Below are 27,115 nucleotides of genomic sequence, written 5' to 3'. Positions count from 1 at the left end.
GCAATGTATCAAATGTATTCCAGGCAAGCAAGAGACCTATCATTCAACTACTAGGTTCACAAGCTATTTTGTAAGCAGCCAATTGTGATACGGATATGGAATGTGGTATGATTCCTGCCTGGAACTTAGCTTAGAGCTTGGCCTGGAACTTTGTAGAAACAAGAAGAGGGGCAACCACACTGAGGCCGCACCCAATCTCAACAAGTGCAGAACTTTTGGAGGAAGGCATCAGTTAGATGCCACTTTACAGATTTGAAGACTTGTACTTATATATATAAAGACTAACCATCAAACACTTATTTATATAGCTCAAGGGTGAGTTCCAGCAGGCACTACTGCTGGTTTGCTTGCATGCGCGCTGTGCTTGTGCACAATTAAAATTATTCTGCACATGCGAACCAAAAAATAAGATGGCAGCACCTGCGTTGCTGCCCAAGAACCAGTTCGGGGCCGTGGCAGGCCTAGGTTGCTGCCAGTTCCATAAGGTCCGAACCAGTAGGAACCCACCACTCATGTAGCTACAGAAAACTGCAACTTAGGAAAATGGAGTTAACCCAGGGCAATATGTGTGGTTCAATAAAGTACTTCAAACAGTAATTTTCTGTCCTATGATATGACTAGTCCTTGAAAAACAAAGAACACACACACACATTTCAAAGTAAGACATCTTTTACAAACACTGAGTAGCTAAGTTGTAAATGTATAGACATGCAAAATAAAGGTAATCTTGTAGGCGCCTGACAAATCTGGTAGATTAGACAAAGAGATAGAAGCAAGTATTAAAATAATAAGGCAAAAAAGGGAATAAAAAGCAAACCTTACAGTGATTCCTTCATTTTCCCTTTCTACCTTCCAGTTTCAGAGAGAAAGGTCATCTGAACAATTATATGTGGACAAGGAGTCAAATGATTGCATTGTTTCCACCGAGAGAAAATTAGGTTATCTTGGAGCTTGAGGGCAAGAAAACGGAGAGTTTTAAGTATAGCTCACCGACCTGGCATCAGCGCTTCTATTGCCATTGCTTCATTGCTTGTCAGAGATCTGAAGACAAACAACATAGGTACTACTTGATCTAAACAGGTCACAAACCATATGCAAAGAAATCAGTAGAATTTCAACTACAAAGAATAAAAGTCAAATGCATGCTCTACAAATCTCTTTCCCATTAAAAACACAGAACCTTGAAAATAAGCTTTTGTAAATGTCATTGGGACACATATGGAAAAATGAGTGTCTTTATGCCTGGTTCAAAGTATTTCTACTAAACCAAATAAGATGTAAATTTAATGTAAGAAACAAACCAGGAAGTAACAGTGTGCAGCCTAAGAGAATTCGAATGCCATAAAAAAGCTGCCTTCAATAGAAACTGGGGCAGTCATCAATTCCTAATTTTGTTTGCTGAATGTTCACTTACATATATTTCAGATTAGATTAAAACACCTATTTTATTCCAACCTAGCCTATACAGATAGTCCTCAATTTATTATTTGTTGTTTAACTAGTCAAAATTACAACACACTTTTAAAAAAGCAGCTTTGCTCATCCTGCCCCTCCTGCTGCAGTCATGCAATCACATTTGGGGCACTTGGCAACTGGATTTATTTTTTAAAAAACTGTTCAAATTCTATAAATATTTTAAATAAAAAGACCTATCCTTCACCAACACCATTCATACAATTTAGGATTTTACATTGGATTTCTATTTTTTAATCTAGGATATAAAATAATAAAAACTCTACCGATATAATTATGGACATGTAGCAGTATAAGTTAATATAGTGTTTTGATATATCCTATAAGCTAATCAATAAATTAAGTAAATATAGTGCTAAGACGATCAGAAAAAATGAAAGCAACTACATGTTTCTGAACATCCATCGTGTATTCAATGTCTTAGATCACTCACATAATCAACAGCCAAGGAAACTCCACCTTCTACTTCCTGGATATCATCACAAGTGGATCATGTTTTTCTCCATTATCCAGAAGAATAAGCTGATTTAGCTGTCTAAGTTACAAATAAACATAGATAAAAACTGGACATGCAACTCTATTTCTCTAATGGATTTCTCTTGGTTGGTGCATTCAAAAGAATCTGTGAATACATGAACTGGGATTCACCCACCCCTATCAATTGTTGTGGTCTCTATGTACATTTCTGCTTATGAGCCACGAAGTACTGCCATATAGTTTGGCAGACAGAATGATCAGAATTAGTCTGCCTGACTTGTTTCAACCTGCCCCAAGTTAAAAATAGCACAATTATTATGTTTCCTTAATACTTGAAATTCAGCAATAAGCTTAGTATAAAATCTGAGGGTAGAATGAATATATGGCTGATAGATAGGTTATTCATTTATTTGTATTTATGTATTTTCTTCATAACTTTTCCCCTTTCAACACTGTTGTTAGGTAGTCTGAGGTGATATAAAGTGATTGTCTCAAAGCTACCCAATGAATGAATGACATGCTCTAAAATAGCTGAACATGTCCTGAAATAGCTTTACAAGAATCATGAATATTCTGGTAATTCCAGTTTAATTGTCACAATGAGTTTTCTATTGCCTTTGAAAACAACCAAAAATGCCAAATGATCCAAGAGAATGTGGTAAAATACTCTTACATCAACAATTTATCTCAAAGTTTTGGCAGTGTTTTGTTCCTGTTATCACTACAAATTATTTCTGCTATAGTATTCATATCCAGCTTTCTGTTAAGAACATGACCATGCAAATAAGTTATTATGTATGCAACCAAATCACAGGATTCTTGCCAATTCTTTTATTGTAGTAAAGTAAACTTTCAGTTACGATGTTGTTAATATTAACATCATTATAAACAAATCATTATGGCTAGCTTGGAAAAAATACTTTTCTTCTTTAATGTTTTAAAAAAACATTTCAGTGACTTTTAGGCCACTTCAGTCTGACTGCTCTCCTTTCTGTATGCTAGAGCTATTGAAGAAGGCATCAGTAGCTCTACTACTTCTTTTTCTTCAGGTTGAACATGCTCAACTGTTTCAAAAAGCTTATAAAAAACACACTAGAGAAGTCCTGAATACTCAGATTATATGGCTGATGTCAGCAGATATTTTAATGCCACTGTATCTTTATTATTTAATTTACACCTCAGCTTCCTACTTATCTGACAATCAAGGAAGATTGCAGAAGCCATACATGGTAAAGCCCTATTTTAAACATTCATATGCTTTTTATAACATTTATAACATTCCTAAAATTAAAGAAATGTTTCTAATTTCAGAAGTGCTGTGTCATCTGTATGTAAAATGTAAAACATAAGCTATATTAAAATATACTTTTAATCAACTAAGTGCTTTAAAAATAAAATGTTTATTTGTAATTCCACCTGTATATTTTCAGCTATTTTTTAAAGTTTCTGATTTGACTAAATAGTCTGATCATTTTACCTTTGAACTGAGTTGTGTCCACTTATTTGATATAAACATGTGACTTGTTAAGCAGAAAAGCCATAAAGGGTAGATTCATTTCATGTAAGGAGAAATATGTGCATAAAAGATTTCCATCTTCTCATAGCTACAATTCAAAACATGCAACATACTTCAATTAATCACAATTTAATGCTTACTCCCATATAAATGAATATAAAATAAGACCACATATATTTTTCAGTAAATGTCCAATCCAAGTGATAGAGCACAAAACAAGGCCACAGAATTATAATACCTGACAACTTGGTATTCTTTAAGGGACTATTTGCATTATTTTCAAAAACTGAACTACATTGTTAGAACATTCCTATATTCAGTTCTGATTACTTAACCACTCCCCACAGATGTCCTTTACCAACCACAAGGACAGAATACAAAACATTTGTTGCCATATTGCTATGGGCATTGACAGAATGGGACAAATTATGAAATACCCATTATGACATCAGAATACAAACTCCATTTTTTTTGTTTTTATATTGCAATGTTGCACACAAATACTGCAGGTAAATGCCGAATAGGATATTATCTGTACAATCACATTTTACCATCATCTTAAGTTAATCATTTCAGAGGTTTTAGATGATAAAGGGCAGGAGATAAACAAAGTCTTGACTAACTTTAAAGCAATTGCCAGAGACAGAAAAATAGGCTCCCATATTACCTTCCTCAATCAGTCATCCCAGAAATCCAGCCAAGACTTCGTGTTGATGATGTCAACAAGCTGCTGAGAGAACAAGCAAACCAAACAGGTTGTAATCCCATATCCCTCTTTCAACATATGTCATCCAAGGACTTTGTTTCAAATTGAGGTTCGATTCCAGATTAAAATAGATCCAATAAATTTCATCCAAGTGAGCCTGCAGTTATTAGACACTATTTACTTAAGCAGCTTGCTAGGAAGCTGAAGGTGGCAATCAATTATAACTGCTTTCCTGATATGGTACAGATTAGATTCTTAATCTGATCAAGGTTTCTAATCTGACCACTACCTCATTCAAAGACGTCGCCACTGCTTCTTTTTCAAAGGTACATAACTGCCAGGAGAATCAAGGTCAAGACAGCAAATGATTAATCCAACTTAACTGAGTATCTTATCATTATCTGCAGTGTCAGGACTCAGAAACAGAAAGCCAACACATCTGAACAAAATGTTGTATACTATATACAGTTTTATAAAATATATACTAGTATAATTATACTAACTATAGGTTTAAGGCAGGAGAGAAAGAAATAACTGTATTTCTGGGGCAGACTTCAACAGATCCATCATCAACAGAAAACTTTGGCTGGGTAGCAATGTAGAGATACAATGGATTTCCCCGTCTCCACTGTAAATACAGAGAATACAGGCTCTTATTTGTTTATTTGGATTCAGCATGAATTTTCTTTTTCTTGCATCCTACTTGCTTAATCATGTTAAAGGAATATGAAGGAGTGACATGAAATTAGAAAACAGAATGATTAGGTACTGTCATATCAACTCCCTGGGATGTTAGGTTTCAGAATGACTTATTTCAAATAGATGAGGGGTCCTCAAATTCTGGTCTGTGGACCAGCACCAGTCTGTGGCATGCCAGAAACTGGGTTGTGCAAACAAGTAAAGCCCCATCTGTGGGATGCAGGCGGGATGCAGGCAGAAACCAATGAAGAAAACCTCTCTTCACGGAACCAGTCTCTGGTGCCTGAAAGGTTGGGGGCCGCTGCCATAGAACATCAATAATGGACCTTATTTTAAGAATTAACATGTGATGATTTATTATCACCCTTTTCACTGATCTCTCAGTATGGTTATCATTTATCTACTTCATACCTATATATCCATCCAGGGCATATACCGTCGGGGAGGAGGCAATTGCATTGCTGAGATGAAAATGTTTGATGTTGATGTTTATTGGTCTTGTATCTTGTATAAAATATATCCTTAATATAAAATTAGGATATTACTAATTCTGTGTTAGCATAACACATTTCATATAGCTAAAGAAATATCCACAAACAACAAAACCCATGTTTTCCTGCAGCAATCATGCCTATTTGTCTCGTAATTACATGAAAATAATATAATACTATAAATTAGATTAACTTATTTTGGATTCAAGACCATATAGTATGCTTGAGGTAAAGTGATAACAAATATTCAAAATATTGATTATTATCTGATTCTTATATATTATAGTAGTTCTATATAGTAGTTCTATAACACAGATATTAGTGATTGTGGATCCCAAAGCTTTGCAGATTTTATCACTTGATGATTAAAAAATGGTGTCAGACAAGGAGGAGATTCAGAACAGTTCTAAGTAAAGAGGTTAGATGTATCACTTGTATCTAACTAAATACAAGTACTGTGTGGAATCCCATGTTACCTTGGCCAAAGAGGGCTGGGAATTCAGGAAATTATCATCTCAACATATTTGAAGGGCAAAAGATTGCAGGAGACTATATTAGAGAAACAGATATTTTGGTGTGGAAATTGTCATTATTAAAGCTTGCCTTCTGTCTCTCAAAGCAAAAATAAAATAAAAAATAAAATAAAGATTGCTAAGGATCCCCATTTTGTTTTCCATTAATGTGAGCTTGGTCAAATTTAAACAAATGTAGTAGGCATCAAAGTACATTGTTTTATGTGCATTATTAAATCAACCTCTGGTTTGACAAAATCTTTAAAATTCCTTTTTCAAGTGTCCATCTTTGAATATCTTTGTTTCTTGTGCTCTTTAAACTAAATTTATTACATTGATTTTTAATTCCCAGAAAGATTTTTATACATTTTTAATCAATCTAGTTACTATGATTTATTAATCATGGCTTATGGAATACTCAATTAATTTTGACTTCAAGAAGTTACGCTTAAACAAAACTTGATTGAGGAAAACATTATATAGCATGAACTTATTCAGTAAGTGCATTCCATTCAACATAATAAATGGGTGGTGGTTAATATATGCAGATACTGTACTTTGAAAACCTTGATATAGAACTGTACTGTATAAACACAGCCATTTAGAGTCAATTGAGGGTTAAAACAAGAATTATTGATCATTATGTTCAATGGTGTTCCAGTATCAAATATATAACTTTAAAAGCTACTCAGTTTCCTTATCGGGGAGATGGCATCATACACATTTAATAAATAAAAATAATACATACACACATACATACCTACAGGGACACGGTGGCTCAGTGGCTAAGATGCTGAGCTTATCGATCAGAAAGGTCAGCAGTTCAAATCCCTAGCACCGTGTAACAGAGTGATCTTGTTACTTATCCCAGCTTCTGCCAACCTAGCAGTTCGAAAGCATGTAAAAATGGAAGTACAAAAACAGGAACCACTTTGGTGGAAAGGTAACAGTGTTCCGTGTGCCTTCGGTTTAGTCATGCCAGTCACATGACCACAGAGACGTCTTTGGACAGTGCTGGCTCTTAGTCTTTGAAACGGAGATGAGCACCGCTCCTAGAGTCGGGAACAACTAGCATATATGTGCGAGGGGAACCTTTACCTTTACATACATACCTACCAACCAGGGGTGAGTTGCTGCTGGTTTTACTACTGGTTCGCAACCCACACACATGCCAGATATGCACTGTGCGTGCACATGCGCTTGTCAATTGAAATTGTTTTGCGCGCATGCCCAGAACAATTTACAGTGAACTGCGTATGCGCAGTCACTAAAATCCAACATGGCAGCGACATCAGCAGCGGCGAAGGAACTGGTTCAGGGGTGTGTCAGGCCTGGGTTGCTGTCCAGCTGAACCGGACTGAATCAGCAGCAACCCACCTCTAATACATACATACATGTAGCTTATCTAATGTTAACATTTTGATTACAAAATCTGCTATTTTCTCAAAGTTTACATTGAAATCGTGTTCATTTTATGTCAGAAACTCCATTATTTTGTACTGACATGTAAGTTTTACTTTTATGGATAAGGTTGTATAATTTGGGATTTCTGGCACAAGCAACAAAGATTTTTCATTTACCCTTTGAATAAATTTGATTTTGTGTTTGGAAAGCTGTTAAATAGGAATTCCAGTTCAATCTGTCTATGTAATCTTTGTTGCATAAAACTTTGGAGTAAGTTCTGAATATGTTTCACTGAACATTATTTTCAAAAGCCATTGGACTACTATCTGAAAGTTTTTTCAGCAAAAGTATTGAAAGAGGGATAATACAGTGGAATCAAAATAAATTAGTATATTTAATGATGCTTTAGAAGACCTCAAAGTTTATTATTTTTGCTTGAGTGCTGTTGTTGGCAGTATGTAGTAATGGTTGTTTTGAAATGCTGTATAGAGTACTAGAGTGCAACTGAGTTACTCTGCTAGTTAAAAAACTACTATCATCTCTAAAATTGCAGATAGATATCATACACTTCCATGGACTTACCTGAGATAAGTCCCCAGCTGCACTCTGTAATACTGCTACTAAAATTCAGGGGTAAAATGGCTCTACTTTGATGTTCTTCTCAAAATTAAGAATGTGAATGTAACCAGCAGATCTCTAACTCTCATAGTCTGAAATCACCATGGGTTTTGAGCAGGGTTGGGCAGATGTGGCCAGCCAGGGGTGGGATGTGAAGGTTCTCCAAACCAGCCAAAACATTAGCTACAGGTTCTCCTGAACCTGGGAGAACCCACAGCAGCCCACCCCTGGTTTTGAGAATAGAAAGCTGTTTTGGCAGTGAATTACTGCCACATTAAAGAAATGAACAAAAACAGACTGGAAAAAAATAAGTCCGGTCTCCCTGTTCTAGTAATATCACCTATAACTCTGAATGACCTTAATACACTTGGAAGATTGGAAGTCACAACCCCCAATCCCTGTTGGGTATGCTGTAGTTATAGATTCATTCCTTTGGCCGTTTGATAGGCTACATGATCTCCAAGATCCCTCATGTTTTATTATTCTATTATATGCTTCGCACGTGCATGCACAGGTAAGCCGCGTGCGCATAAGCGGGGAGGGCACACACATGCACCCCCGCACATGCACATGTGACCCCCATCCTCCCGCCTGCTTTTTGCATGCGATGGCACAGTGGATCCATTTTTCACCCTCCCCAGCCCTCTACCTCCCACTCGCAGACCCTCCAGAGGCTGGAAATGGCCCATTTTCTGACTTCCGGTTTGCCTGTTGGGACCGTTTTTCGCCCCCTCGGAAGCTTCAGGGAAGCCTCCTGAAGCCTCTGGAGGGAGAAAAACAGTTCTACAGGCAAACCTGAAAGTCCATTCCCAAACTGTAGGGCTGTTTTTCTCCCTCCAGAGGCTTCAGCAGGCTTAACTGAAGCCTCTGGAGGGGGGGAAAAAAACAGCACAACATGCCTGGAAGTCCGTTTCCAAACTTCCAGTTTGTGTGTTAGGTTGTTTTTCACCCTCTGGAGACTTAGAAGTGTGCCATAGGTTCACCATCACGGGTATAGGATTTCCTGCCTGAGGAAGGGGTTTGACTAGAAAACTTCCAAGGTCCATTCCAACTCTGATATTGCTATTAAAGCTCATTAGTCATGAAGTGAGTTTAACTATAGTCTTTGCTTTAATTCTACCCTGGCTCTATCTCTCACATATTTATGGCCATTGAAATATAGTAAGTTAATCTTTATTGAACTATCTGAAGAAAGACCTATGTTCCTTCCAGTTTCAGTTTAAAAGGTTAAAGAGGAGGTGTACTGTGTACAAAGAACTGTACTCTTACTTGAGAGACCGCCTGCTGCCAATTACCTCCCAAAGACCTATTAGATCCCACAGACTAGGCCTCCTCTGAATTCCATCTGCCGGCCAATGTCGATTGGCGACCACTTGGAGGAGAGCCTTCTCTGTGGCTGCTTCGGCCCTCTGGAAAGAGCTCCCCGTGGAAATTCGGACCCTCACCACCCTTCAGGCTTTCCTCAAAGCCATTAAAACCTGGCTGTTCCAGCAGGCCTGGGGCTGATGAGTTCCCATCCCCGCTCGAATTGTGTGGCTGTTGATTGTTTTTAAATTGTCTTTGTATTTTGTTGCTTGTCCTTTGTTTTTTGTTTTGTACTACCCCCCCCCCCCCCTTGGTTTGTTAGCCGCCCTGAGTCCCTCCGGGAATAGGGCGGCATACAAGTGAAAGAAACCTTTGGAAAAGGAGACAAACATTCCTTTCCCGGGTTTTTTCAAGTTATGTATATATTGAAACCTTACAGAATTTAAAGAGATGTTAAAATAAATTCTGGACCAGTTACATAAATTTGTGAATGGTCACTTAATGGAATTGTTGAGATTATATTCTTTGGATTCCCTTAACTGTACTATTTATCATTTTTTCTTTCTCTACACTCATATGAATTCATGCTTGACAACCCAGGATAATACACATTTGATGGAGTAGATGCCAGTCCATATAATGTTATGCTATAATGAAAGTTTCCATTTTTAGAACATTACATAATTCTTAGTTGTTTCCATAATTCAGGTAATCCATAGAACAACTTTGAAATTTTAAGTAAATGATTATGTAGTATATTCAATTTAAGGATTGTTTTCTTCAAAGGAGCCAATGCAGCCAGCTATGAGAGGCAATGTTTGCCCAATACATGTAATCATTGGGGGGGGGGGGAATGGGCCTATAGGATCTTATATAATTTATCTAAGACATTTTGTACTGTAGTAAGACAAGGAAATAAATGCCTCTAATAAATCACATTGTAATTTATTTTTCAGTGTAATTTATTTTCAGTGACTACATACATAGATCAAGTGTTTATAACATGATTTATTTTTTCATTATCATTTAATAGACAGATACTTAAATATACAGAATTTTTTTTTTAGAAAATAAGCAAAATTATTAACTATAATAATGGAATTAAAAACTGCCAAGTCAGAATCTCTTTATAAATTAACATTCATTCATTCATTCACCCTTTTACACTCAGGGCCCTGCTATCTCATAAGACCATCTGGTACTCTTAACTTTTACTGTCTAGAAATAGCTCTACTATCTCATTGACTTCTTCTAGGCATAGAGATTGAAGTTTGAACTACTGAGAATATGTGCTGCACATGAGACAATGCATTACACAGAAAAGGAACAAAAAAGAGAGAGATTTTCTTTTTGCTTCTCAGGATTATTTCCTTAACTCGTATATGATATATTTAAAGTATCTGGATTTCTTTATACATATTTTCCCCAGATTAAAAAGAAAGCATAACAAAAGAAAATTGGATAAAAGTACATACTAATAAAGCAATAGAATTGGATAAAAGTACAAACTAATAGAGGGAAGTGGGGGCTCAATGGCTAAGACGCTGAGCTTGTCAATCAGAAAGATCAGCAGTTTGGCGGTTTGAATCTCTAGCGCCGCAAAACAGAGTGAGCTCCTGTTACTTGTCCCAGCTTCTGCCAACCCAGCAGTTTGAAAATGTAAAAATGCAGTAGGAAAATAGTAACCACCTTTGGTGAGAAAGTAACTGTTCCATGCACCTTAGGCATTTAGTCATGCCAGCCACATGACCATGGAGACATCTTCGGACAGCACTGGCCCTTCGGCTTTGAAACAGAGATGAGCACTGCTCCCTAGAGTCGGGAACAACTAGCACACATGTGCAAGGGGAACCTTTACCTTTACATACTACTGGTGTGGCTCAACTCACTTGTCCATGGGTTATAACCATTCAAAACCATTCACCTGAAATTGTTTCAGCTAAACAAAAAAGTTTGAATACTGTTCAAGTATAGTGTATTTTCTTCAAAACTTTAATAAGGTCTCCAAATTTGATTAATAGCATTTTCAACATTTGGAACTCATTGTGAGTAGGAAGCAATGAGGTTTCCAATATGAAAATAGTGCTCTATAGACACATAGTACAGTGTAATATCATTTTAGGAAATGTCTCTTACTAAAAAAAATTAGGAAAGTGCATTCTTCTATTCTATTCTTGCAGAATAGAAGAAATAAGGTTGCCAGCAAGGCCATGTATTTTTGATAATGCTATTGATTAAAATAATCTATTTATGAATGTGTATTAGTCTGTCCATTTTTCACTTTTTGTGTTTTTCACACAGCTTTTTAAAAAATTGCTCCTTTCTGAATCAGCCTGAGACCAGGCTTTCCTTCCCATCTTTCTCTCATCTTAGCTGGTTGCCCAATTTCTAAAAGATTTCAGAAATTTATCTTAATAAAATTATTTTTAATCTGTTTAAATTCTTTCTGATCAGCTTCAAAATACTTATAGATGTGACCCACTCACTCTCTGAACTTGACACCCATATCTTAATTCAAGGATGGGTCAAACTCAGGTACCTCTCAGCATAAACTGTAGCACCAGAGCACTGTGGTAATGCAACACCAAAACCTGGAGGACAAAAAGTATTGACTTTAAGCAGCATTTTTCAAGTTTTATATTTTTTAAGGGGAGGACATCAAGAAGGAAAAATAGTTTGATTCTAAATTTGTTACTTTGGTTCTTTTTCTTAGTACCTTCACTAACAAAGCCTGAGAAAATCACAGAAACTTTTTGCTCTCTCTTATGAGATACTGCAATCTCCTATGTGAACTGTTCTGTAAAATGCATTGCTTTTCTTCCAACAGGATGTGGTTTGCATCTTAGTTCCCAAAACAGTACAAAATAGAAACATCAAGTAAGAAATCTTCCCATTTGTGTTTATCTTTACTTCATTTAATTTTCCTCTAACGTTTATTTTAAGGGAGATGCACTTATGATTGGGGTAGAGGAGAGATAATTATCTTCAACAAACGGTGAGATCCATTTTTCCAGATTCATGCTTCTGAAATGGAGATGGCGAGCAAGATAATCAACAATCTCCTGGTGTCTGTAAAGTGGATCAGGCTATTTGCAAATTTCAAGTCAAACAATTGTATATGCAGATATGCAAGATGATACGGTATACAGAACAGAGCTGCCTTTAAACACAAGAAAGTATACCATACTTTTACAAAAATACAATTCAGAATAAACTATGTTTGACAACTTTTTTTGAAAGAGTCCTAGTGACCAGATTTACCAAATTGCCAAAAGAAATCCAGTAAAGAAACTGAAACACATGCAAAGAAACTGAAACACATGCACATCACATACACACAGAGGTTCAATTCAAAATTCAGTCAAATTGTGCTTCTTAGAGCAACCTTATATTGCACACCATAGATCAGTCATGGAGAACCTATGACACACATGACAAAAGTGATACACCATGTTTTGAGTAACACACAAGTCTTCACCAACACTCAACAACTATTCTTGAAAGTACACTTTATTTTCGAATGATTTTTGTAGGTAGCAGAGGCTGAGAGAGAATGGAGTGTGCTCTTGCGTAGCCTCTAGAATAATGATGGCTAACCTTTTTCCCATCGCGTGCCAAAAGTGGAGGAGCGCAGGGGGGTAATGAGCAGTCGTGCCCACACCCATAATTCTATGCGCGCAACCCCCACCCTCCTCCCACTTTTGGCCCGCGATGGACCTGTTTTTCACCCTCCCTAGGTTCCAGAGGCTTTCTAGGAGCTTGGGGAGGGTGAAAACGGTCTCCACTACCCGGAGGCCCTCTGGAGGATCTGGAGGCTTCCCTGAATGGCCCTATGTGCAACCGTTCGGGGACGGACTTCCAGTTTGCCCATAAGCCTTTTTTCGCCCTCCAGAGGATGATTCAGGAGGCTTCCCTAAAGCATCCAGAGGGAGAAAAACGACCCAATGCACAAATCGGAGGTCCGTTCCCGAACAGCCCAAAATGAAGGCCAAAGTCACAGCCGAGCTGACAGGGCAACGTCTCACGTGCCCTAACAAATGGCTCCACATGCCACCTGTGACACATGTGCCATAGGTTTGCCATCACATCTCTAGAACCTCCAAAAGTTGCTTGAGAGGGCCCTGCTCTCATGTGGCCTCTGAAATTATGTGAGAATAGTGTTTCCATGCAGTTTTTAGAGGTTGCAGAGCCTGCAGAAAAACATTTTCTGAAGCTGCTTCAAGAGCAAAGGCCTTCTGCAACTCGGAGCAGCCTCCGGTAGCCACAGGGGTCTGTCAAAAGAAAAAAAACACTGCCTGAAGGTAAGGGGCATGCAGAAGATCCTGAGGACCCTGGTCTGCAGAAGATCAGAAGATTCTGGTCTGCAGAGGTAATTGCACCACTCCCCAAGGGAGTGATTCAAGGTGGCCAGCAGTGATGTTAAGGCTGAAGTCGAGGCCCATGCCTCAATTTCAGGTCCAGTCTTGGCATTGCTGCTGAGTATTGCTGTTCAAGTGAGCTAGATGGAGCATTGGGGGTTTTTTTTTTGTTCAAGGGTGGCAGTGACATGCCAGCAGTCAAGAAAAAAGCAGGGAGCAAAGGTCATGACCCCCACTGCATTGCGAGTAAAGGGAAGGGGCAGCAGTTAAAATTACAATAAAATTTGCATTTTAAATGATTTTCTTTGAAGCAGAAAAAAATAAATTATAACCTAGAAAAAGTAGGACAAGGAAATAATAAAGTGTAATAGTAGGACAGAATAATTCTTACGTATTGGCAAGTGATACACTAAGCTGACTGAAGATCCAAGAAAAAGTAAGATGCTATCCAACCTTACTTGTAAAATTATAATGAAAGCAAGCACTTAAATAACTTTGTGTCTGGGTGCACAAATAAGGATTTTCCCCTTCCTCTGGAAAATCCAATGTGCCTCTACGTAGCAATGGATGGATGGATGGATGGATGGATGAAAGAAAATAGGGATTGGAGAATTTTTTTCTGAACAGATTTCCCCCCCCCCTTCAAATGTAGAGCAGAGAGTTGGACAACTACAAGAACAGCATTGCTAGTGAAATGTGTGACAATCTGTGTTTCTGATCATTTTGTGTTTGAGATCATGAAGGACAATATACAAACATTCAAAACGGTCCCTCATTGTTGTCTTTTGCTGAACTATAGCAGAGCAGGAGTCTGACAGACGGTGTAGTGGCTAGATTTCACTCTCACCCAACTCTCACATTTTTACTCTATGCCATAAGAGCTGGAACTTTTTAAAATGACACATGTAAGTAAGGTGATAAATCCCTCACCTACTTTATAAATGATTATACCTTCATGAGCATAATTGTCGAAAAGACAATGTTACACTTACAGCGAGTGTGGAAGCCCTCTGACATGGCGGTGACACCTACAGTTTGCTCCGTGGTGCATTTGTTCAGGGGAAGGAGCGACGGAAGATGGCGGAAATACGGGTGGGGACTTAACGTTTCTTCAACTGATGCACCTCCCCCCTCTTCTTCAATCCGCCTCAGCTACCCCGGACTCTGGACCCTTCTGTTATACCTTTCCAGGTCTACAGGAGAGGGGGAAGACGAGACACTCTCCTGTATACCACCTGTATACCACCGCTGGTTCTCAGCTATTTCGAACTACCTGCGCGAACCTTCTTTGTATGTGGAATGTTTGTTGTATGCATGTAGGTGAATGATCCCACTTTTTAAATTAATTTAATTTTTATACTCTGTTTTATTGTACCTATATGTTTTTAATGTTATAGTGGGGTATGCATGTGGAGAATGGCTGTTTAGTACATATAAGGGGACCGAGAGCGTGGCCTGGAGCCCCCTCCACTGAGTGCAGAAGCAGAAGTGGATGGGGGCCCGGATCCGCCTCTCGTCCCGGAGTGCATGGTGTGAATGGTCTGCCAGGGAGAGCGGGGGCCGTGGGAGGGGAGGAGGGGTCTACGGGGATGGGGACGGGACGGAACATCCCGATTATGTTTGGGAGAGGCAGGTACCACGGGAGCCACAGGGCTAGCCATTACAGGGGAAGGAGGGTTCGCTACGTCACAGCGATCCCTCGTTCCGGCCCTGATAGCTCAACTCAAGGACCAGGTGGCAAGAGATGTCAGGGCCCTGGTCTCAGGTTGCTGTTGCTAAATGCCAGGTCTGTGATTCATAAAGCTCCCCTCGTCCGGGACTTAATATTAGATGAGGGGGCAGACGTAGCATGTATTACTGAAACCTGGCTGGGCCACGAGGGAGGAGTCCCCCTCTCAGAAATGTGCCCAGAATGGTTTCAGGTGCTCCACCAACCACGACACCAGGCAAGGGGTGGGGGAGTGGCAGCTATCATCCGAGAGTCATTAGTCCCTCATGGGATCCCTGCTTCGGAGACTGCCAGGTGTGAGTGCCTTCTGGTGAAGCTGGACCTAGGGGGTCAAGTGGGCTTGTTTCTAACGTACCTACCTCCCAGCTGTGTTACAACAGCCCTGCCTGCGCTCCTAGAGTCAATAGCCGGACTGGCGGTTGAATTCCCCAGACTGACAGTACTGGGGGACTTCAACCTGCCATCTCTCGACGAATGCTCAGATGGGGCGCAGAAGTTCATGGCTTCCATGACAACCATGGACTCGACCCAAGTAATTCAGGGTCAGACTCATACAGCGGGACACACGCTCGACCTTGTGTTTCTCTCGGGGCAGTGGAGACGTGATCTGGAACTGAAGGGCATAGAGATCTCGCCCTTGTCATGATCAGATCACTTCCTACTGAGGCTTGATTTTCGGAAACTACTCCCCCACTGCAGGGAGGTGGAGCCGATTAAATGGTTCCGCCCCAGGTGCCTGATGGACCCATTGGGATTTCAGACAGAGTTCTGAGAGATACCTGACTCCCTTGGCCACAATCCGACAGAGTCCTTGGTCGCTGCTTGGAATACAGCGGCGGCTGAGGCACTAGACCGGATTGCGCCTTTGCGACCTCTCCGTGGCAGTGGACCCAGGAGGGCCCCTTGGTTTACCAAGGAACTCCGGGAGATGAAGCGCCAAAAGAGACACCTAGAGCAATGCTGGAGGACTAGTAACTCCGAATCTGACCGAACACAACTAAGAGCCTTTATTAGGACTTATTTAGTGGCAATATGGGCGGCAAAATATACTCATTTTTCCACTCTTATTGTGTCCGCAGAATCTCACCCGGCTGCCCTGTTTAGGATTACTCACTCCCTCCTGAAAGGGAGAGATGCGGGGGAACCCTTACAGGGAAGAGCTGAGGAATTTGTTCAGTTTCTGTCGGACAAAATCACTCAGATTCGGACGGACCTGGACTCCACTTGGACAGTACCAGCAGAGATGCCTAGGGTGGGCCTTGATGGGATTTCTTGGAGTGAGTTCCAGCTTGTCACTCTTGAGGAAGTGCACAAGGCCATGGGAGCGGAGAGTGCCTCCACCTGCTTACTGGACCAGTGTCTCTCCTGGCTGGTCTCGATCAGCAGGGAGGTAACACGAGGCTGGCTCCAGAGAATTGTTAACACCTCTCTACAGGAGGGATCTTTCCCGCAGCCTTTGAAGAATGCGGTGGTAAGACCCCTCCTTAAGAAGCCTGCTCTGGACCCAGCTATCCTTAAAAACTACCATCCAGTCTCCAACCTCCCTTTTGTAGGGAAGGTTGTTGAGAAGGTGGTGGCCTTTCAACTCCGACAGACCTTGGATGAAGCAGACTATCTAGATCCCTTTCAGTCTGGTTTCAGGCCTGGTTACTGCACCAAAACTGCTTTGGTCGCGCTGACCGATGATCTTTGGCGGGCCAGGGATAGAGGACATTCCTCTATCCTGGTGCTTCTTGACCTCTCAGCGGCCTTCAATACCATCGACCATGGTATCCTTCTGCGACAGCTGGGGGAGGTGGGAGTGGGAGGCACCGTTTTACGGTGGTTCTCCTCTTACCTCTCGGACAGGTCGCAGTCGGTGTTGGTTGGAGGACAGAGGTCGACCCCTAGGCCCCTTAAATATGGGGTGCCGTAGGGCTCGGTCCTGTCCCCCCTCCTATTTAATATCTACATGAAGCCACTGGGTGAGATCATTTGCCGGCACGAGATTAAATACCACCAATGTGCAGACGATACCCAGTTGTATCCGCCCCGAGCCAACTCAGCGAAGCGGTGGAAGTGATGTGCCAGTGCCTGGAGGCTACCAGGGTCTGGATGGGAGTGAACAAGCTTGCACTCAATCCAGACAAGACCGAGTGGCTATTGATGTTGCCCTCCAAGGATAGTCCAGATATTCCATCCCTTAGCTTGGGGGGTAAAATTTTACACCTCTCAGAGAGGGTCCACAACTTGGGTGTCCTCCTGGACTCACAGCTGACATTAGAACACCACTTGTCGGCTGTGACCGGGGGGCTTTTGCCCAGGTTCGCCTGGTGTACCAGTTGCAGCCCTACCTGGACCGGGAGGCACTTCGAATGGTCACTCATGCCCTCGTCACCTCAAGGCTTGATTACTGTAATGCGCTCTACATGGGGCTGCCCCTGAAGAGTGTTCGGAGACTACAGCTGGTCCAGAATGCAGCCACACGAGCGATATCGGGTGTACCTAGATACACCCATGTTACACCTATCCTCCGCGAGCTGTACTGGCTTCCTATCGGTCTCCGAACGCGCTTCAAGGTGCTGGTTATCACCTTTAAAGCCCTACATGGCCTAGGACCCGGATATCTCTGAGACCGCCTCCTGCCACATACCTCCCAACGGCCGATAAGATCTCACAGGCTGGGCCTCTCCGGGTGCCGTCAGCTGGACAATGCCGGCTGACGACCCCTTGGGGGAGGGCCTTCTCTGTAGCTGCTCCGGCCCTGTGAAACGATCTACCCGCAGAGATGCAGACCCTTCCCACTCTCTCAGCCTTCCGAAAAGCCACTAAAACCTGGTTGTTCCGGCAGGCCTGGGGCTGTTGACCACATGAACAAGGTCCAGCCCCACCTAGGTTGAGTGTATGGTGTGTTGCTTTTAAATCTGTTTTCTCTTTCCCTATATTTTAACTTTTTATTTTTAGTCTTGTACTTTGTAAGCCGCCCGGAGTCCTACGGGATTGGGCGGCATATAAATTTATTAAATTACAATTACCGTATTTTCACCCATATAACCCGCCCACGCAAATAACCCGCCCACACGAATAACCCGCAGGTTTTCAAGACCATGTAAAATATTTTCCGTATACCCCGCCCACTTATATAATCCACGACGAGTAAGGGAGAAGGGAAACTGCTGAGATCGGGGGAAGGAACGGAGGAGGAAGCCTGGGCAAGCTGGGGAAGGGGGAAGGAACGGAGGAGAAGGAAACTGCTGAGATTGGGGGAAGGAACGGAGGAGGAAGCCTGGGCAAGCTGGGGAAGGGTTGGAGGAAGGGGAATATCTTCCCGATTCCCCCATCTCCTCGCCCGTAGAACTGAAACGAGAGCTGCCCAAATATCTCCCGGCCCTTCAGGGCTGCCGTAGCGTGGAAGAATATACTCCTTCACTTCAGAGCGGGGCTAGGAGAGCTTTTCCTCCCACGGAGTTCAATAAAGTAGATGGAAGGGAGGGAGGGAGGAAGGGTCCCTCCCTCTTACTTTCCGCCCATTGAGATGAACCAGAGCCCTTCTTGAACCAGAGCCGCTTGCTTTGATATACTGTCCATCTATCCGTCCATCCATCCACCCTTCCTAAATAACACCGAAACCTTTTACAAGAAAATCCGCTCAAATCCTCTTACAAATATCTGGGGATATGGATTTTTTCTTCTTTGGGGAAAAATATTTCCTTCCACTCCCCTCCAGAAGAACGGAGCTGATCTCGGAGTTTGGATTCTTAGGACTTGGGAGTCCCAGGGCGGTTTTCTCTCCCCGTAAAATCCCCCTTTTCTCCCACGATCCTTGCAGGCAAAGCGTTGAATTCCCTGGCAAAGAACAAATGGCAGGAATGGAGAATCCGGCTCCTTCATCGTAGCAAACGTTTCTGAGGTTTATGGAGCTTAAAGGTTCGTTTCAAATCAAGGCAGAGATCTGGAAAGGCGGGGAAAGCTGCATTTATTTGGAAACGGTGTTTCTCTTCGAAAGACGATTTCCCTTCCTGCCGTTTGTTCTTTGCCAGGGAATTCAATGCTTTGCCTGCAAGGATCGTGGGAGAAAAGGGGGATTTTACGGGGAGAGAAAACCGCCCTGGGACTCCCAAGTCCTAAGAATCCAAACTCCGAGATCAGCTCCGTTCTTCTGGAGGGGAGTGGAAGGAAATATTTTTCCCCAAAGAAGAAAAAATCCATATCCCCAGATATTTGTAAGAGGATTTGAGCAGATTTTCTTGTAAAAGGTTTCGGTGTTATTTAGGAAGGGTGGATGGATGGACGGATAGATGGACAGTATATCAAAGCAAGCGGCTCTGGTTCAAGAAGGGCTCTGGTTCATCTCAATGGGCGGAAAGTAAGAGGGAGGGACCCTTCTTCCCTCCCTCCCTTCCATCTACTTTATTGAACTCCGTGGGAGGAAAAGCTCTCCTAGCCCCGCTCTGAAGTGAAGGAGTATATTCTTCCACGCTACGGCAGCCCTGAAGGGCCGGGAGATATTTGGGCAGCTCTCGTTTCAGTTCTACGGGCGAGGAGATGGGGGAATCGGGAAGATATTCCCCTTCCTCCAACCCTTCCCCAGCTTGCCCAGGCTTCCTCCTCCGTTCCTTCCCCCAATCTCAGCAGTTTCCTTCTCCTCCGTTCCTTCCCCCTTCCCCAGCTTGCCCAGGCTTCCTCCTCCGTTCCTTCCCCCGATCTCAGCAGTTTCCTTCTCCTCCGTTCCTTCCCCCTTCTCCAGCTTGCCCAGGCTTCCTTCTCCGTTCCTTCCCCCGATCTCAGCAGTTTCCTTCTCCTCCGTTCCTCCAACCCTTCCCCAGCCCGAGCCACCGAGCCAAGTCTCCCCAGCCCTTTCCAGTCTGGTTGCATGTGCCCCCGATGGAGAACGGGGAGCCGAGGTAAAGCTGCCTCCCAATTCCTCGAACTCCCAAGCTCTCCCTTTAGTTAATCTGCGTAAAATATTTCCTGTATACCCCGCCCACTTATATACCCCGCGGGGGGCATGCTGCGTATGTAAAAACCGCATATAACCCGCGGGTTATATGGGTGAAAATACAGTAATGTTCATCCAATGATACTGGCAGGGGTTTCACAATGCACAAAAGCCTTCATTGCATAAATTAAATTAAAGAAGAAATATGTCATAGTAGTGGTGAAAGTTCAGGAAAAATACAGGATCAACAAGCTAGGATATGGTCCATCATTACAGGATGGTGCATTAGATGGATTTATGGCATTAGCCATCTTGTCTTTTCTTTATGCATGCTTTGTAATAGCAGGATAAAAATACAAATAAACCTGGATGAAAATATCTGAACATATGCAAAACACAAATATCTATTGTTGCTAATACGTAAATCAGGGGAAAAACAGTATGCTTGCTCCTATAGTACCTTTAACTAAACTTGGTTTGCAAAAATCAGCTATCATTTCCCATGGCATGGCATGGATTAGAACTATTTTTCATATCACTGTTCATAATATACTGAATGCAAGGCCCACAGTTTACCTTCACTTTACCTTCCCATCACTATTGCACATATAACAGAAAATCAGTGGTGGTGAAGTAGTCTATAAATATATGCACTAAATAGCTCTGAGTACCAACAGAAACAGAAATTATGCAAGATTCCCACTGAGGTAGAGCACCAAAGTACATACAGCAGCACATAAATAGTCATATTATAGCATCATGAATGTGGAACTGGTAGGTACTATTCTATTTACTCCGCTAAAATGGCTCTTGGTAAATGCAAGCAGCACATGAACTACAATTAATCTTTAGTGTCATATAGCAATAGTTAGGCTTATATACCGCTTCATAGGGCTTTCAGCCCTCTCTAAGCGGTTTACAGAGTCAGCATATTGCCCCCAACAACAATCTGGGTCCTCATTTTACCCACCTCGGAAGGATGGAAGGCTGAGTCAACCTTGAGCCTGGTGGGATTTGAACAGCCAAACTGCTGAACTGCAGTCAGCTGAAATAGCCTGCAGTGCTGCATTTAACCACTGCGCCACCTCGGCCCTATATAATTTTGTAACTGTGTAATCATTGAATTAAAATCCATTAGTTCTTGAGAAATGGCTGTTAAAGATGTATTGTCATGGATTTACTTCACTTAACAGTTTACCTGCATCTTTTAAATCATCTGTATACATTACTAAGTAACACTAAACATTATTAATAAAGACTAAAACAATCATCCAACCACATGTAAACAGTAATTAATTAAATCTCCCTCTTAGTTTTCTTGGATTCTACTGTAAACAAAATACATTTTATTTGTACAAAAGTATAAATGTTTGTTATGAGGTAGATTGGATGGAACCCGTTAACTTATTTCCATATATTCATGATACAGAACATCCATTTACTAGATTCCCCTAGCATTTTAAAAAAAATCAAGGCTAGTATCTTCATTTTAAAGGTGCAGTATTTCTCAACTACTTTCATGGCTATACACTAACTGCCTATTTCAGTGAATGTGTATTAACCTTCATTCTATGCAGCACTATGTAAAAAGTACTGAGATAAATGTATGTGTTTTAAGATTACAGCTCTAGTTGTTATTATTCAAAATCAGATGAGAAATAACTGTAAACAAGATGCATTTTAGCTACGAGGGAGACCTCTACTGTGCTAGAACATCTTGTGTCATGCTTCAGGCATAATTAATACACAAAATCACTGCAGTCATTTTGCATACATGATATTAAATTTCAATAAGTGTCTCTCAGAGTGAATTCGTTTTAAATGTCCTCCTAAGTGTGCAGCTTAACTTAAATGGCATCAGACTAAAACTGAATAAAAACTCAAACCTTCCTTCTGCACTATGTCCGATCAGTTTCCGTGATTGGATTTTTATAGCTGAATGATCAAAAGGTCACCAGCAGTATTCACACCTTTGTATCCAGGACCACAAACACTTTGCCTAACAGTGTCTTATATTCCTGCCAGACCAAAACTAAAGTACAAAAGTAACAAGTAACAAAAATAAAGCAATTTATAAATCTAGTGTTTATCCTATTGAACGCTATAGGGTGGATTTAAAATAACTGGTTTCTGATTTATTTAATGACCAGTAATCAGTATGCATGTATAAAACTAAAGAAAATAGGATTTGGAATTAATGCCTGCTTTTAAATCTGATGTACTTTGGGGAGTAGTGGATGTGTGTGTTAAATTCAGGAAGTCTTTTAATGTGGAAGCAAAATGGCAGTATCCCAGTATATTTACATTTCTACATAATTGGAATATCATCATAAACATAAATTTGCAAATGATAGAGAAGTATAATTAAACATAAAATTTCCAACAAACAACTACAAGTTATTAGGCCATAAAAATACTGAAAGAGTTTAAGCCTATAGCTTATAATCATTTCTCTATTTTGTCCACTCTGAAATCTCTGGTCATCAGTTTGGCTACTATCAAAGGAACGTAAAGTGGAGATGGTGAAAGGCAAATGAAAACTTTAAAGTGACAGTTAAGGAAATATGGACAAATATTTGGGGGTCCTGAGGTCACAGTGGTTAGAATGCAGTATTGCAGGCTAACACTCCCCACAGTCCCTAGTTTGATCCTGATCAGTTCAGTCTTCCATCTTTCCGAGGCCAGTAAAATGAGGACCCATATTATTGTTTTAATGTTTTCTGGTGCATTTTATTCAATGTCTTTGAGCTGCCTGCCTTTGGAGAGATTGGCAGCATACAAGTTTGATTAATAAATAAAGTCGTGTAAAATTAAAAGGTTAAAAATTAAATTCAAGAGATCTGCCTTGATTCGGATAAGTATAAGAGGAGGGTAAGGAAACCTTTGGAAGACTTTTCTATTATTATTAAGCTAGAACAATAAAGCATTCTTGGGATCTTCATGAATTCTATTTCCTGACCTGGCCTACTTCAAAAAGACTCATTGGAAGCTTATGAGAAGCAGAGAGAAATTCCAATAAGCAGCTCATGGGAAGTTACCAAAAGGAAACACAGAGTATAGAAGAGAGATAGACAACATTTCCTTGGCCAAAAGAACATTAGAAATTGTAAAGACCTGTGCTCAGCATGCCAAATGGCTGCCATATGAGATATATGTAATTAGGAAGAGCATCTCCAGCCATAAAATATCCATTTACCTGAAGGCAAACTCACTTCCCTCCTATGGAAACATATTCAAGTATTCTTATAAAGAAATATGATCCCAGAGGCCCGTGCTTTGTAGCAAACCAATGTCCTACTTATTATCTATTCATCCACCCATTGTTCTTTTTCTCTCATTATTTCATTTAATTCATTCAGACTCCCTTTAAGAAATGTGAAAAATAGTTAGTGGATACCAAGGGAAGTCCTGTGGACTCACTCTACACATGACATGGAGTGTCAGTCTCCTAACACTCTTCTGGAGGAGGGAGATGTATTAACATGGTACATGGAGTTTTTTTGTGTGTGTGTGTCTTGTTCCTGCCATTATTATACTGGGAAATTATATAAATAGAATGTAAGGAGGATGGCAAATTAACTAAAGTAATTATTTCAGGCTCAGGTGTTTTAGTTAATCCCCATTTCCTATATGTACTCCCACTTGAACTGCCTCATTTATACTTGAGTGTTGTAATGCTAATTCTAGTGGGACTTTTCTTCTTGTGGTTTAATTGCTCTTCATTGAGAAAACAAAAACAAGAGACACCCTCATCCTTATTCAAAGGAGAGTACAGAATGTCCTGGGGGTGGAGATTATGGTAGGAAGCAACAGGAATTTTTGGTAAGGCCACTCTGATGGCTATTTTGTGAGTGAATCCACAATACTCTCAAAATTCTAGATGTGCAAGTTAGTCCAGAAAAGGTTTAATTAAATTTTATGGAATAAAGTATATCTTATGGATGCATATACACACTCAACAGACCAGATTCACCATAGTTGTATGTTACATAATTCTACAACAGCTTGTATCTCTGGCTGTTTACTCGTCCCGCTAAATTCAAAGGGCCTTACTTCAAAGTAAGTTGTACAACTACTCTTTCATTAACTGTGCATTTGAAATACTTATATAAACAAATCTGCTATATAAATTATTTTAGGTATATTAGGAAATCCCCTTCTTTCCTCATTTTTTTTGTTTGTTTTTCCACTTTCAAAGTAGAAGGACTCTTTAGGAGTCTAACTGCTGAGAAGGTAAAAGCCATTTTCCTTATTTTTAATTTGCTCAAACAATCCAAGCATGCTTGGTGGCCAGAGGGTATGCTCAAATAAACTTGTATGTGTCTGCCAGTTTTGTTGATTGAAACCAGAAGGCGAACATTTCTGAGAGAATTGTGATGTTATAACTGTTTCCTTTATTTCAACAGAGAAAAAGGAATTAGAGAGAAGGGGGGAAAAACAAGCAAAGACTTATTTGAAGATAACTGTTTGCATGACTTCCAAAGAACATTAAGGCATTTCATTTGAACTAATTGTGTTTTATCCATTGAGCTGATGCCAGGGAGACTGAAGAAAGCTTAAGCCAGTGATACTGGATGGTATATCTACTTATAGTTACCTTCAAGCAGCAACTTTCATTGCTCCATCCAATCTTAAATACATAGCTCCTCACTTTGGGCACTCCCTAAAGTCCCACAATCACAGTAAAATATCAAACATGCCTTCAAATGTACGTTATTAGAAGTAGTCTTTTCAACACTGTACTTCAATTTTTCAAATTCCTTCATCAATACTCAAATCAAGAAACCAACCCACCACCATTTTTGACTACCACGCATGGTTAATTTACAGATCAATATTCTGTGATAGGGGTAAAATCGCGGTTAACTAAATTATGAACATCCTGCAAACGCAGCCTCTACTACTGAGCAATTACTCTCTTTTGGATCCTTGTTTTTCATCTGCTTTTAACCCCGTACGCTTCCCAAACTCGTTTTGAATTGGGCATCCGGGCAAATTTAATAAACCAGTCAAATCATCCTCCCACAATTGTCGGGGGTGTTTGTATTTTGCAGAGAAATAGGTTGGGAAACACAAGCCTACGTTCAGGAACGCCGTGAGTTAGCTAGCGCGGCCAGCCTACCTACGACACGTGTTCGAGCATGTTTACACCGTAGGAAATCCCCCACAAATTATTTCCTTATTCAAGTCCATTAAAAACCACTAATTTCTATCTCCAGTGACGCATCGCGAATCCGTTGCACACCCGATGGATTACCACCCACCACTTTCAGCGGCTAGTTTTTGAATAGGCTTTCTTCCCTCCCCTCCCATCGCAGTACGTGGCGTACTATGCAACCGAATAAAGCCTTCACCGATTCCTTAGTAGTCCCTTCCTGAGAGTTTTAAGCAGGCTCTGGCTCTTCTCGTACAAGGCAGAGTTCCCTCAAGGCAAAGCTCTGGCCCTTTAAGATGCCCGGTATTACAGCTCGGCAGGCAGGAAGGCAGCGACAGCCTCGCCAAGGTCCCGCGACTCGCAGAGCCGTTGCAGGAAGCGGCAACGCGCCCGTTCTCCGAGGAACCCGCCAGAAGGGGGCAGCCGCGAGCGGCGCGCTAAACGGAGACGAAAGGACGCCGCAGGAGGAGCGGCCTCTCCCAAGAAAGCTCGGGTCGCCGTCGGCCTGCAGAAGGCGAGCCTTGTATTCTTTCGCCTCAGCCTGAACCGGCGCAAGAGGAAGAATCGTCCGAAGCTGAGGGAAAAGGGGCAGGGCTGGCGGGGGCTACCTTTTTAGCTGGCGCGCGGGGAAGAGCGCGCGCCTCCGCCAGCCCGCCCAGTGGGGAAGAAGGCGCCTCCTGTAACACAGAAAAGCGAAGGACCCCGGGCAAGAGCTGAACACACGCACGCGCTTTTCGCCCATAATGGCGTCCCTCCTGCAGCCAGCTGGGGCGCTTGGGGGCGGAGAGAGAGCGAGCCGCCGAACAATACTAGTCTGAGGCTTCGCTTGCGGCCCGTTGTTCGTTCCCCCGCTTGTTACTCCGACGCTCTTCGGAAAGAGGCGGCGGTTGCCTGCCTGCTGCGTGTGTGTGGGGAAGAGGAAAAGGAGAGCGAGCAAAATAAACAAATCCTCCTCAAGCCCCGCCGGGAAAAGCAACTGGCGCGCGCGCGCTGTAGTCCGGCTAATTGCAAAAGCAGCCGCTTATGGCGACGCCACGCAACGGGATGTATTGGCTGCTGCACCTTTTTGGAAGGAGGGTGGCGAGGAGGGACGAGGGTTAGAAGCATCGGGGGGGGGGGGGAGAGAGAGAAAGTGACCGCTTCCAAATCGGTAGCCGCTCGGACCAAGCGAAAAGGCTGCGCGAGGAGCCGCTGGGAGAGATGCCAGAAAGAGCGTTCCCGTCGCAGCCCAGCCCGCCCTCGCAAGCTCTCAGCGCCCCAGTTCCAGTGAACCGGGAGGCTGGAGATTTGCCAGTCCGGTGTCTCTCCTCGTCTATTTCTAGAAATGTGCGGCGCTAACCCATTGCCTGGCACATGCGTAAAAGCGAGTTGCGCCTGAGTCCCAAGCAGACCCTTCTTAGCAAATAATAACAAACCCATCCAGATCTTACCTGAAACATTGAAGCCGCGAAGTGTGTATGTCTCTTTTTTCCAAGTCCTTTTTCCCCCCTCTCTTTTTTCCTTCCTTCCTCCCGATATTTCTCTCTCCCGGCAGCGATCTGCTCTCTTCGCTATACCAGAGAGAAATGCAATAGCTTGGCTAAGGTAGACAGAACAAAATACAAAGAATAGTTGCTCCAGGGGTTTTGAAACCCCTCAAGGCAAGGATCAGGATACAATTAGCTCATGTCTCTACCTCCAGTCTAAATCAATCTCTAAAATAAAAGTTAAATTAAATTAACTGATCACACGGGCATTGAATTGATCTCTTTCAA

At 41.7% G+C, this 27,115-nt stretch overlaps 1 protein-coding gene, 1 long non-coding RNA gene and 1 pseudogene across 3 annotated transcripts in view; 1 reads left to right on the top strand and 2 right to left on the bottom strand.

Annotated features, from left to right (window-relative positions):
* Nucleotides 1–26,905, bottom strand: part of KCTD1 (potassium channel tetramerization domain containing 1) — a 127,048-nt gene extending 100,143 nt beyond the window's left edge. The window contains exon 1 of one of the 2 annotated variants that reach the window (XM_087707148.1): nt 26,792–26,905. In XM_087707148.1, the coding sequence (XP_087563274.1) occupies nt 26,792–26,800 (9 nt within the window). In that variant the 5' untranslated portion in view covers nt 26,801–26,905. The remainder of the gene's footprint in view (nt 1–26,791) is intronic. The other variant, XM_087707147.1, reaches the window with a different exon arrangement.
* On the bottom strand, nt 728–4,248 carry LOC148049224 (uncharacterized). Its single transcript, XR_015695397.1, has 3 exons — nt 4,134–4,248; nt 1,907–2,008; nt 728–1,041 (listed from the first exon to the last, which is right to left on the bottom strand). It is a non-coding gene; the product is annotated as an uncharacterized LOC148049224 (long non-coding RNA).
* On the top strand, nt 13,512–19,108 carry LOC148049223 (uncharacterized; annotated as a pseudogene).
* Nucleotides 26,906–27,115: the final 210 nt, after the last annotated feature.

The sequence above is a fragment of the Thamnophis sirtalis genome, unplaced genomic scaffold (genome assembly GCF_051295495.1).
Source record: "Thamnophis sirtalis isolate CommonGarterSnake01/CBP01778 unplaced genomic scaffold, rThaSir2_p1.2 scaffold_2, whole genome shotgun sequence".
NCBI classification, from domain to species: domain Eukaryota; kingdom Metazoa; phylum Chordata; class Lepidosauria; order Squamata; family Natricidae; genus Thamnophis; species Thamnophis sirtalis.
The sequence above is the reverse complement of the archived record's forward strand: the minus strand, read 5'-3'. Positions and strand labels throughout refer to the sequence as shown.